Source organism: Scylla paramamosain, chromosome 33 (genome assembly GCF_035594125.1).
Source record: "Scylla paramamosain isolate STU-SP2022 chromosome 33, ASM3559412v1, whole genome shotgun sequence".
NCBI classification, from domain to species: domain Eukaryota; kingdom Metazoa; phylum Arthropoda; class Malacostraca; order Decapoda; family Portunidae; genus Scylla; species Scylla paramamosain.
This window is the reverse complement of record NC_087183.1, coordinates 15,834,868-15,847,367: the sequence shown is the minus strand read 5'-3', so window position 1 is coordinate 15,847,367 and position 12,500 is coordinate 15,834,868. Positions and strand designations below refer to the sequence as shown.

At 44.9% G+C, this 12,500-nt stretch overlaps 1 protein-coding gene across 1 annotated transcript in view; it reads right to left on the bottom strand.

Moving 5' to 3' along the window:
• The window catches only part of LOC135089790 (mucin-1-like), a 31,223-nt gene extending 21,219 nt beyond the window's left edge, over nt 1–10,004 (bottom strand). The window contains exons 1-2 of the mRNA XM_063985825.1: nt 9,980–10,004; nt 6,225–7,410 (exon numbers count right to left, since the gene is read on the bottom strand). Coding sequence (XP_063841895.1) covers nt 6,225–7,271 — 1,047 coding nt within the window. The 5' untranslated portion in view covers nt 7,272–7,410; nt 9,980–10,004. The remainder of the gene's footprint in view (nt 1–6,224; nt 7,411–9,979) is intronic.
• Nucleotides 10,005–12,500: the final 2,496 nt, after the last annotated feature.

Genomic DNA, 12,500 nt, shown 5'->3' with positions numbered 1-12,500 from the left:
CGCCACGCCGCCCAGCTCCCCCAGGCACGGCAGGAGCACGGGAGGAGGCGCTGAAGGACACGCAGTAGTCAGTGATGCTGGGGATTAGCGGTACACCTTTAAGACTGAGAATCATCACTCGAGCACTAGAAACATGTCAGGTCTGTCTTGGCTGTCCTTCTCTGATGCTCCACACTCCACGCTCCAAGGCCACGGGGACTAGGGCGCTCCACTGCCTGACGGAGTGACGCCACCACTACCACTTCACCTCCGCAGCGAGAAGTAAAGTGGAGGAGTAAGTGGAGATGACCAGCTTGGCGTGGAGTGAGGCGGCTGGCGGTGGTGCTACAGAAATGAGAGACGACAGACAGCCGACCTTTCCCTGGCAGCGGCCGCAACACTACTGCACCGCCGCCGCCACCGCCACCGCCGCCACCGCCACCTACCCACCCGCTCCTAACCCGCCACCCATCCCCACCACCACAGCCACAGCCGCCGCCTCCCTCCCGCTGTTTCCATAACCAAGGTCCTACTGGGAGCTTTTAATAATTTCGGGACGGTTGGTTTAGGCTGGGTATGGTGGGTCAGGGTGTAGCATTGTGCAGTAGGGGTGTTGCAGATGGTGTTAGAGGGTGCTGCAGGGTGTCTAGGCTATCCTACACCCTACCTACACCCTGTCTATAACCGATCCCGCCTTCTGTCTCTAATCTCTGTGGCCCTCCCGTCTCCTACCTGCCTATCTCTGTAATGATTAATCTTTCCTTGGTTTACTTGTCCCACACCTGCCCTCCCTCGTCGCCTAGTCACTCCTGCCTCACCCCTGCCACCTGTCATGACCTGTCGTGTCTCCTGTCTATCCCTGTCCACCTGTCTGCTGTTTGTCTGTTTGTCTTGTGTTTGTCTGCAGTCTCTCTCTCTCTCTCTCTCTCTCTCTCTCTCTCTCTCTCTCTCTCTCTCTCTAGGCGTGGAACGAAACGAATTGCATCTCCTGTTCTAGTTGTTGTTGTTGTTGTGGTGGTGGTGGTGATAGTGGTGATGACAGTAATGGTGATGGTGGTGGTGGTGGTGGTGGTTGTGGTGGTGGCGGTGATGATAATAATGATGGTAATGGTGATAGTGGTGATGATGGCGTTTGATGTTGTGTACCTGTCAGCTCGTCTCTTTAATGCACAGTACACCCACTCCACACACACACACACACACACACACACACACAGTGAGAGAGAGAGAGAGATAGAGAGAGAGAAAGAGAGAGAGGGGGTGGAGGGGCAATCATGCAACACCCAAGAACTGCCAGTAACATTCACGTCTTCATTCACTTCTCCATCAAAACCTTCATTCATTTCTTTCTTTTTCATTATTCATTGATCTACTTACTTCTCCCGTTTTCTTTGATTTGTAGTAAGTAAAAAGAAAACGGAGAGGAGATAAAAAACATGAGGAGGAGGAGGAGGAGGAGGAGGAGGAGGAGGAGGAGGAGGAGGAGGAGGAGGAGGATAGAAGAGGTATGGACAATGTATGGTGAGACACACACACACACACACACACACACACACACACACACACACACACACACACACACACACACACACACACACACACACACACAATGTTTGAGAGAATGACAGCTTTAAGCCCTCTCTCTCTCTCTCTCTCTCTCTCTCTCTCTCTCTCTCTCTCTCTCTCTCTCTCTCTCTCTCTCGCCGGACACAACGCTCTCTCTCTGTGTGTGTGTGTGTGTGTGTGTGTGTGTGTGTGTGTGTGTGTGTGTGTGTGCGTGGGAATTCAAAAGCTTAAAAGAGAGAGAGAGAGAGAGAGAGAGAGAGAGAGAGAGAGAGAGAGAGAGAGAGAGAGAGAGAGAGAGAGAGAGAGAAAGTTAGTGTTGTTTTTAGTTTCTTTCCAAGAGTTGCAGTGTTTCTAAATGCTTCTCCTCTTACTCCTCTTCCTCTCTTCTTCTTCTTCTTCTTCCTTATTCTCTTTCTTTTCCCTCCCTTGTACTCTTAACTTCTTTATATTCTCCTTTCATCTTCCTCTTTCCTCGCTCCTGTTTCCTTCATCTCCTCCTACTCCTCCTCTCTCCCTTCCTCCTCTTCTTTCTATACTATTATCAACGTGCCTTCATACACCTCTCTCTCTCTCTCTCTCTCTCTCTCTCTCTCTCTCTCTCTCTCTCTCTCTCTCTCTCTCTCTCTCTCTCTCCATTTCTTTACTCACCTGAAGAACGTTTTCAGTTAAATATTGAACTACTACTACTACTACTACTACTACTACTACTACTTCACCTTACCTGACACCTTTACCTGCGCCTAATTAAGACATATGTGGTGTCTGGGAAATGAATGACAAGGGTGTTTACCTGAAAAGAGAGAAAAGAAAAAAATTATCAACACTGCCACTCATAATAATAATAATAATAATAATAATAATAATAATAATAATAATAATAATAATAGTTTGAATGTTTTTTTTCATTATTTACCTTAGATTAACTTTAAAAACCTTTCAATTAATTCCCTAAAGATAAAACTAATCAATCACTCTTTAAACATACCTTAAAATACCTCTCTCTCTCTCTCTCTCTCTCTCTCTCTCTCTCTCTCTCTCTCTCTCTCTCTCTCTCTCTCTCTCCAGCCAGACCAACAGCCTCTCCCAGCCCTGTTTAGTTCCAGACTGTCGCTCTTCCCGCCTCTCCCAACCCCCCAGCTCAACCTCCCTCACCCTCTCTCTCTCCCCCCCCCTCCCTCCCTCATTCCAGGCCCGTTCCAGCTAACCAGGCGTCACTTTCGACTTAAATTCTCTTCCACTCTGAATTTCACAGCAATGAATTACCGCTTGGGAGAGAGAGAGAGAGAGAGAGAGAGAGAGAGAGAGAGAGAGAGAGAGAGAGAGAGAGAGAGAGAGAGAGAGAGAGAGAGAGAGAGAGAGAGAGAGAGAGAGAGAGAGAGATGGTATGTTTCTGTGTAAGAGAGTAAGGAAAGGAAAGGAAAGGAAAGGAAAGGAAAGGAAGGAAGGAAGGAAGGAAGGAAGGAAGGAAGGAAGGAAGGAAGGAAGGAAGGAAGGGAAGGGAGAAAGAAGCAAAAAGAGAAACGAAGGAAGAATTGGTAAAATATAAAATAAGGAAGCTAAAACGTAGAGAGAGAGAGAGAGAGAGAGAGAGAGAGAGAGAGAGAGAGAGAGAGAGAGAGAGAGAGAGAGAGAGAGAGTAATGCACTAATGGAACGTAACGTAACAAGGAAGGGAAGGAAATGAGAGAAAGAGAATGAGAAAGAGAGAGAATGAGAAGACAAAGAGATCATCGCGGTGATGATGATGATGCTAGTAATAGTAATATCAATAATATAATAATAATAATAATAATAATAATAATAATAATAATAATAATAATAATAATAATAATAATAATAATAATAATAATAATAATAAATAAATAAGTAAATTAATAAACAAGTAAATAAATAAGTAAATCTTGAAGTAACAAAAACAAAAACAAAAAATAACAAAAATAACAAAAAGAAAATAAATCTTGAAAGAACAAAAAAATCCTAAGAAAAAAAAACACGAAGACATTAAAAAAAACCCCACAGAAAAGGAAAAAAAGGAAAAACAAGGAAATCGTCTGTAAAATAAAAAGGAAACTACAAATTCACGAGGACTGGAAAGTTTTGTGGCAGAGGAAAAAAAAATATATACAAGACAGAAAATGATTTACCGAAAAGAAAAAGAAAAAGAAAGTGTGAAATAAAAGAGAGAGAGAGAGAGAGAGAGAGAGAGAGAGAGAGAGAGAGAGAGAGAGAGAGAGAGAGAGAGAGAGAGAGAGAGAGAGAGAGAGAGATACAAAGAATAAAGGTGAATCTTATGAATGAAAGAAAGAAAGAAAAAGAAAATAAATAAATAAATAAAGAGGGAATAAAATACAAAATAAATGAAAGGGAGAAAAGAAAGAAAAAATCGTGATATATTGAAGAAAATGGAGAGAGAGAGAGAGAGAGAGAGAGAGAGAGAGAGAGAGAGAGAGAGAGAGAGAGAGAGAGAGAGAGAGAGAGAGAGAGAGAGAGAGAGAGAGAGAGAGAGAGAGAGGAAAACAGTACGAAAAACAGGAAATGATACGAAAAAGACAAAGAAAGAAAGAAAGAAAGAAAAAGAAAGGAAGAAAGAAAGGATGGAAGGAAAAATTAAGGAAAATACGTTTGGGGAAAAGTTATTTTTGCGCATTTCAGTAAATTTCCTGTCTCTCTCTCTCTCTCTCTCTCTCTCTCTCTCTCTCTCTCTCTCTCTCTCTCTCTCTCTCTCTCTCTCTCTCTCTCTCATTTCCGACCGAGCGTGAGTCACTTTTCATTTTTTTATTTTCCTTCCTCCCCTCTTTCACAAATACGAATAATAATAATAATAATAATAATAATAATAATAATAATAATAATAATAATAATAATAATAATAATAATAATAATAATACTTTTCATGGCGCACGAGAGAGAGAGAGAGAGAGAGAGAGAGAGAGAGAGAGAGAGAGAGAGAGAGAGAGAGAGAGCAGGTGAGGGCGTGGTGGCGCATCGATCGGAAGGTGGCCGCCCTCCTCCTCCTCTTCCTCCTCTTCCACCACCACCATCACCACTCCTTTGCTTCCTCCACCCTCATCTTGCCCTGTTCCTCTCCGACGCCTCCTCCTCTTCCTCTTCCTCCTCCTCCTCTTTGGTTCTTCTTCTCACATTCGCCATTTATCAGTCTTTCTTCCTCCTCCTTTTCGTTTTCCCTTAACTTCAGTCACCTTTTCTTTTTTCTTCTTTTCTTCTTCCTCTCCTCCTCCTCCTCCTTTTCCTCCTGAGTGATGTTAGTTGAAGTATCCTCACAATGCTTAAAAGATTCCTTATAAGTAAAGTAGCAGTAAAATAAAGTAAAAAGCCACAAACACACTTTACATGTTTACTTATTTACTTAAAAGTGCAAAGCGTTTTAGTGATAGTGAAAGGACTTGCTTTTTTAATAGTGGTGGTGGTGGTGGTGGTGGTGGTGGTGGAGGTGGTGGTGATAGGAATAAAAAGTAGATATACAAATTAAAATAAGGTGAAGGGATGAAAAAAGTAAAGAAAATGAAGAAAAGTAAAGAAAATTGTAAAAAAAAATAGATGAGTAACTTATGTAACTTGAGAAAAATGTATTAGAGAGAGAGAGAGAGAGAGAGAGAGAGAGAGAGAGAGAGAGAGAGAGAGAGAGAGAGAGAGAGAGAGAGAGAGAGAGAGAGAGAGCTGTAAAAAATAATGTATATTTATGTGGAGTTTTGAGCAAAAATTGTTACAGTAGGAATGGGGAAAAAAATTGAGGAAAAAAGTGAAATAGGGAAAAAAGTGACAGGAAAGAAAAAGTTCATGGTTTTATACGTTTTATGACTTGCTTTTTTCCTCTTCCTTCCTTTCCTTCTTTCTTTTTTTTCTTTTTTCTTCATTTCTGAGATGTAAAGTGTGTTTTTTTTTGTTGTTGTTGTTGTTGTTGCTGTTGTTGTTGTTGTCGTTAGGTTAAGTTTAGTAGTGATGAAAATGACAAACCAAACAGTAAAAAGAAAAAAACATACAATTCAAAACAACAACAACAATAACAACAACAACAACAACAACAACAACAACAGCAACAACAGCAACAACAAGTAAAATAACCCTACATGTTTTTTTCCCCCCTTTTAATTTTTCCAAATGTTTTCACTCGCAACATTTTATCAGCGCTCACACACACACACACACACACACACACACACACACACACACACACCAGTCTATTCTTACTCCAGCAAATATATCACGTGTGTTATAAATTTGGAAGCAATTCAAACGAGGCGAGCTGATGCTGCACTCAGGGTACAGCCTCGCATTACGGCAGGATTGCTCTCTCTCTCTCTCTCTCTCTCTCTCTCTCTCTCTCTCTCTCTCTCTCTCTGTGCGTCACAACGAGAAGCGCCGAAAAGAAAGGTTTTGTGGAAGATTCTCCGCAAAATATGAAGGCCACGGAGGGTTCTGGGTGAGGGTGGAAAGAGAGGGGCGAGGGCGAGGGTGAGGGGTGAGGGCTGTGATGGGTGTGAGGGCGTGAGGGGGGCGGGAAGCGCTGACGTGGCGGGGACGAAGATCAAGCTCAAAAAAGGAAGGAAGAAAAAATTGGAATTGACAAAGTTGAGTGACACAATTCCAGGTTTTGTGAGTGGCGGCGGCACGGCGGCGTGAGGACGCGGCGGGGCGGGGTGGGACGGGGCGGGGTGTTACCTGTGCCTGGCCGAGTGCCTCCACCACCTCCTCCAGGGTGGGCGCGTCCTGTTTGGCGGCGGCCCAGTGTGTGGCAGCGGCCTGCTTCACGTGCAGGCGCCACCGGGCCAGGCGCAGCACCGCGGCGTGCAGGCGGCCCGGGGCGGCGGTGGCGGGGTTCACGGCAGTGGCGGGTGTGGGCGTGGTGACGTGGGAGGGCGCGGGCGTAGAGTCGGGCGTGGGCGGGTGTATCTGGATAGTCCACACGCCCGACGCGGGCTTGCCGGGCGCCGCGGAGGGCGCGGGGTTCTTCCTGGTGGCCACGACTTGGCCGTTGTGAGGCCGCCGCCTTTCTGTCTCCTGGCGGCGGCGCGTGGCGGGGGGCGGCGAGGCGCTGCGGCGGCGGCCACGAGCCTTGGCAGAGGGCGTGAACTTCGCGGTGTGGGCAGACCGGCAGCCGCGCCCCGCGGTCACGTACTGGCCGCGGCGCCCCTCTGGGTGGGGCTGTGCGTTGAGCAGCACGTTGGGGTCCAGGCTGGGGCGACGCCCCTCCCTCAGATGCAGGGGCAGGGACGGTGCATGCAGCGGCTCGCCCAGGGAGCTGCGGCGTCTCTCGAGGCGTGAGGCCTCGCCGGGGGCCAGCCTGGAAGGGTGGGCGTCCTCGCGGGGCACCACGATGGTGGGGATGGCGCGCGTGGCCACCAGGGAGGGATGCGGGGCGTGGTGGCCGCGGCGCGAGTATGGGTGTGGGTGGTGCACGTCAGGCACGGGCACGCCCACCGTGTGAGGGTTGGGCGGCAGGTATTGGTACAGCTGCACGCCCTCCTGCACGCCGCGGATGCTACCCTCGTGGCGGGGGCGCGGGCAGGTCAGCTCACGGGCGGGGGTGAAGTCAGAGTGGGGTGCTTGGCGCCTGCCGCTGTGTGGTCTCGGGGGACGCAGGTGAGTCACGGACTGCTCCTGCACGGGCGCCGCCGCCGCACCCTTGTTCCTTGAAGACTCGCGAAAGGAGAAGGCGGTGGTGAGGGCCCCGCGAGCCCGCGCCGCCAGGGAGCCCAGTGCCTCCATGGGGATGCCAGCCCCGCACCATCACCACCCGGGCACCTCGCCAGGCAGCGCCGCCTGCTCGCCACTCACCGCTCACGCTCACCACTCACGCTCACGCCGACACGGGCAAGGGCACGTCCTCCAGGCGCGGCGAAAACCTCTGTGCGAGTAAAGACATGAAGCAACGCCCGTGTGTGTGTGTGTGTGTGTGTGTGTGTGTGTGTGTGTGTGTGTGTGTGTCGTACAGAAACGCCCCCCGACACATGATCTACATCCCGCTTCGCCCCGCGTCCCCACCACTATCAATTCCTCCACCTGTCTGTTCCCGCGCACTCCACCTCCTGACATCATCATCATCACCACCACCACCACCACCACCACCACCACCACCACCACCACCACCATAACCACTACCACCAGCACCACCACCACCACCACCACCACCACCAACAACAACAACAACGTCAATCTAAATCTTACAAACGGAGAAAGTCGAACATCCTATTACTATATCACCCCCTCCATCTCTCTCTCTCTCTCTCTCTCTCTCTCTCTCTCTCTCTCTCTCTCTCTCTCTCTCTCAGTCTGGCTTCCCATAGCACGATAAAAACACAACCTTTGGCTTCTCAGCGGCAGGTAAAAAATCACGGTTAAGTTGCTTAGTACATAAACTATCTCTCTCTCTCTCTCTCTCTCTCTCTCTCTCTCTCTCTCTCTCTCTCTCTCTCTCTCTCTCTCTCAAACACACACACACACACACACACACACACACACACACACACACACTGTAATCCCGAATGGAGAGAGAGAGAGAGAGAGAGAGAGAGAGAGAGAGAGAGAGAGAGAGAGAGAGAGAGAGAGAGAGAGAGAGAGAGAGAGAGAGAGAGAGAGAGAGAGATACCTGTAACTGAACAAATGAAAAAAAAAATCCAAGAAAGTAATAGAGAAAGAGATGAAAGAAAGAAAGAAAGAGAATAAAGAAAGATCTAAAGAAATAGGAAGAGACGAAAGAGAGAAGTAGAAAAAAGAGGAGGAAGAGAAACAAGAACAAAAACAAGAAACGGAAGGAAACAGAGAGAAAAGTGAAAGAATGTATGGAATGGACACTTGAGGAGAGAGAGGGAGAGGGAGAGAGGGAGAGAGGGAGAGGGAGAAGGAGAGGGAGAAACAGAGAGGGCCAGAGGAGGAAGCCATAGAGGGCGTGGGAGGCGTGGTGACAAAGACAAGGAGGGTTCACCACTTGTGCCTCTCTTTACCGCAGACAGCCCTTCAATATCTCAACAGAAAACGGGGAGAGACGACACATGACTAGTAGTAGTAGTAGTAGTAGTAGTAGTAGTAGTAGTAGTAGTAGTAGTAGTAGGATGAGGAGGAGTAGTAGTAGGAGGAGGAGGAGGAGGAGGAGGAGGAGGAGGAGTTCTCTTGAGAAACTGAGTTGAAAAATATGAATGTCCAAGAGAGAGAGAGAGAGAGAGAGAGAGAGAGAGAGAGAGAGAGAGAGAGAGAGAGAGAGAGAGAGAGAGAGAGAGAGAGAGAGAGAGAGAGAGAGAGAGAGAGAAAGCGTCACCTTTATGGCACTGTTATGGCACCCTTGGTAGGCACACACACGCACGCACGAACGCGCGCGCACACACACACACACACACACACACACACACACACACACACACACACACACACACACACACACACACATGCAAACATACATATATACACATACATGTATATACCTGTTGCCATGGTTACCTGTATGTGTGTGTGTGTGTGTGTGTGTGTGTGTGTGTGTGTGTGTGTGTGTGTGTGTGTGTGTGTAATGGTGTAATTAGTCCTTACAGAAGTTTACATAATAGTGAGGAGGAGGAGGAGGAGGAGGAGGAGGAGGAGGAGGAGGAAGAGGAGGAGGAGGAGGAGGGTACCAGATTTCTATATTTTCAAATGAATATTTTCTTCTTTATCATTTTTCCTTCAATCTTTCTTTTATTTCTTCCATTCTTCTTATAATCACATTCTTTATCAGTATATCTCTTTTGCCTCTAAATCATCACATAATTACTCTATTTCTCAGTAACATTTATTTCTTTTATCTAATTTCCTTTTTTTCTTCCATTTTTTGCATTTACTTCTTTCCTTCTCCTTCTCTTTCTTTGTCTCTCTTTCTCTTTCATTTTATCACCACTCTATCTAATATTTTTCTTTATCCTCATTCTTTCCATTGCTTCTTCCTTTCTTTCTCTCTCTCTTTCTTTTTTTGTGAATATTTGCATTTTCTAGCCTTCTTTCCTTCTCTTTCTATTTGTTTCTCTCTTTCTCTTTCTTACATATTTCTTTATGTTCATTTCTTCTATTGCTTCTGTCACTGCTTGCTTGTTTGTTTCTCTCTCTCTCTCTTTATTTCTTTTATCTTTCTTTTCTCTCTTCTTTGCCTTTCTCTTTCTCTCTATTTCTCTTTCTTCCTCTTCTCTTTGTTGGTCTCCTTTCTTCCATTATCCTCTTTAATTCTTTCTTTCTCTCTTTTTTCTATTACTATTTTTTTCTCTCTCTCTCTTTCTTTCTTTCTCTTTTCTTATAATCCACATATTATTTATCATTCTTCTTTCTTTTTTCTATTCTTACTCTATCCTTCCCTCTCTCCCTCTCTCTCCTTCTCATATTTACGCACACACACACACACACACACACACACACACACACACACACACACACACACACGTACACGCCGGAATACTCACACGAATACGCACACACCGTAACTCGCTCACTTTCACACACATACTACCGTTCCTAACACTAGCTCACCTCTCTCTCTCTCTCTCTCTCTCTCTCTCTCTCTCTCTCTCTCTCTCTCTCTCTCTCTCTCGCGTACGGAAGCAAGAAGAAGCCCCACGCATTACAGGTGACTCTCTCTCTCTCTCTCTCTCTCTCTCTCTCTCTCTCTCTCTCTCTCTCTCTCTCTCTCTCTCTCTCTCTCTCTCTCTCGCTGACATTCCTTGGTGCTAATCTTTTTTTTTTCTTACTAGGGGTTTATATTTCTCTCTCTCTCTCTCTCTCTCTCTCTCTCTCTCTCTCTCTCTCTCTCTCTCTCTCTCTCTCTCTCTCTCTCTATGAAATTATCTTTTTTACACCTGTTTGTGAAATCTCAGGTAAGCTTGCACACCTGTCTTGAGGAGGAGGAGGAGGAGGAGGAGGAGGAGGAGGAGGAGGAGGAGGAGGAGGAGGAGGAGGAGGAGGAGGAGGAGATGATGCGGTAAAAATGAGATTAGACTTGTAAGAAATGTGATAATCTTTTTTTTCTTTCTTCTTCCTTCTCTCTCTCTCTCTCTCTCTCTCTCTCTCTCTCTCTCTCTCTCTCTCTCTCTCTCTCTCTCTCTCTCTCTCTCTCTGGCACGTCAAAAATCTCGTTAGCACATCAGGATTTTTACCACCACCACCACCACCACCACCACCACCACCACCACCACTGATCTCAGTAATATAACCACAAATGTTAGGTTGGGAAGCCTCTGGAGGGCTGATGCTTGCAATGACTCCTAAGCCTCCTCAATACTGCCCTATTACGACCAGGAAATGAAAGATATGTGTGGGTGGCTGGTTCTGTGGTGGTGGTGGTAGTGGTAGTAGTAGTAGTAGTAGTAGTAGTAGTAGTAGTAGTAGTAGTAGTAGTAGTAGTAGTAGTATTCGAAAGAGGAAAAGGAAGAGAAGAACAAGAACAAAAAGAACAAGAACAAGAGGAGGATGAGAATTTCTACTACTACTACTACTACAACAACAACTAACAACAACAACAACAACAACAACAACAACAATTACACTAATCACAACAAGTAAGGCAGTCTCGGATGGGAACACAGGTGCACGCGTGGCTTAATTAGCATCTTACCTGCCTGTCCCTACACACCTGCTCCCCACCCCCCCCACACACAAACACCTCCCCCTCCTCCCCAACCCAGAAATATAATAATGGTTCTTAAACTTTTAAAATCATGCACAGGAATATTCTTAAATTATCAGTATATATATTTTTTTTTATATTTGTCTAAGTAATTAATTTCATGCACCTAGAAAAATATCAAAGTTTTACATAATTTTACGAGAATATAATTTCACGAACCGAAAATTAACAGCGAATCCGTTTTCTATGATGCTGAATAACAAAATAATAAAGGGGGACTCTACTATTTTTTCTAAAGTTAAACAATATTTTGTAGAATTTTTAAAGATGAAAATCAAATAACCTACACGAAAACAATAAGCAACAAATCCGTTTTTGTATGATGACGAATTAAGAAAAAAAAAAAAAGAAAATAAACTTCAATATTTTTCTAGTTACACATTTCTATAATTATAAAAAAAAGGAAATCAAATTTTACAAACCAAAAAATAAAAGAAAATAAATAAACAAAATAATAAATAAATAAAAATAAATAAATAAACAAACCCGTTTTCTATGCTACCAAATAATAGTTAATGGGAGACTTAAACATTTCCAAGCATACCTTAGATCCTGCCATGGCGCCTGTGCGTGAGTGTGCGCGCGTTGCTGAGGGAGGGAGCTAACTGGCAGCACCGCTCAGCACAAACAGGGGAGGTGCTGAGCTCAGTGCAGGTAGAGAGAGTGAGTGAGAGATAGTCAGTCCGAAAAATAGCTTTAATTCAATGTTTTTTTTTTTTTCATTGATGTGTTGCCATTAATTTTTTTTATTTTCTTTTTTTAATTAAGTTTATTTTTCCGTTTGCTAATTATATATTTTTTTCCCATCAAGCATTTAAAAATTTTCCTTCACTCATTAACTTTGTCATTGTTTCCCTTTCTGTTCTTTCTTTCTCTCTTTCTCTTTCTCTCTCTCTCTCTCTCTCTCTCTCTCTCTCTCTCTCTCTCTCTCTCTCTCTCTCTCAATGTTTCTTTTTTCCAATTTCCGTTCTTCTCGTTTCTTCTTCTGCTTCGTTTTCTTTTGTTTCTTTCTCACATTGTACATTCACTAAATCTTCCTGTATTTTGTTTCCTCTCACTGTCTCTCTCTCTTATAATTCTCTCTCCCACTCTTTCTTCTTTTTCTCCTTCCTTACTTCCTTAAAACCCACGTAAATTTTTCTCCTTTTCTCCCACTTCCAGTTAAAAAATGCACTTCTTCCTTTCTTTTCCTTTAACTCCTTCCCTTTTCACAAATCTAGTATATTTTCCCCTACATATTTTCCCTCCTCACACGTTCAAAATTCAAAACAACCATTTATCTTTTCCTCACAATATTTTCC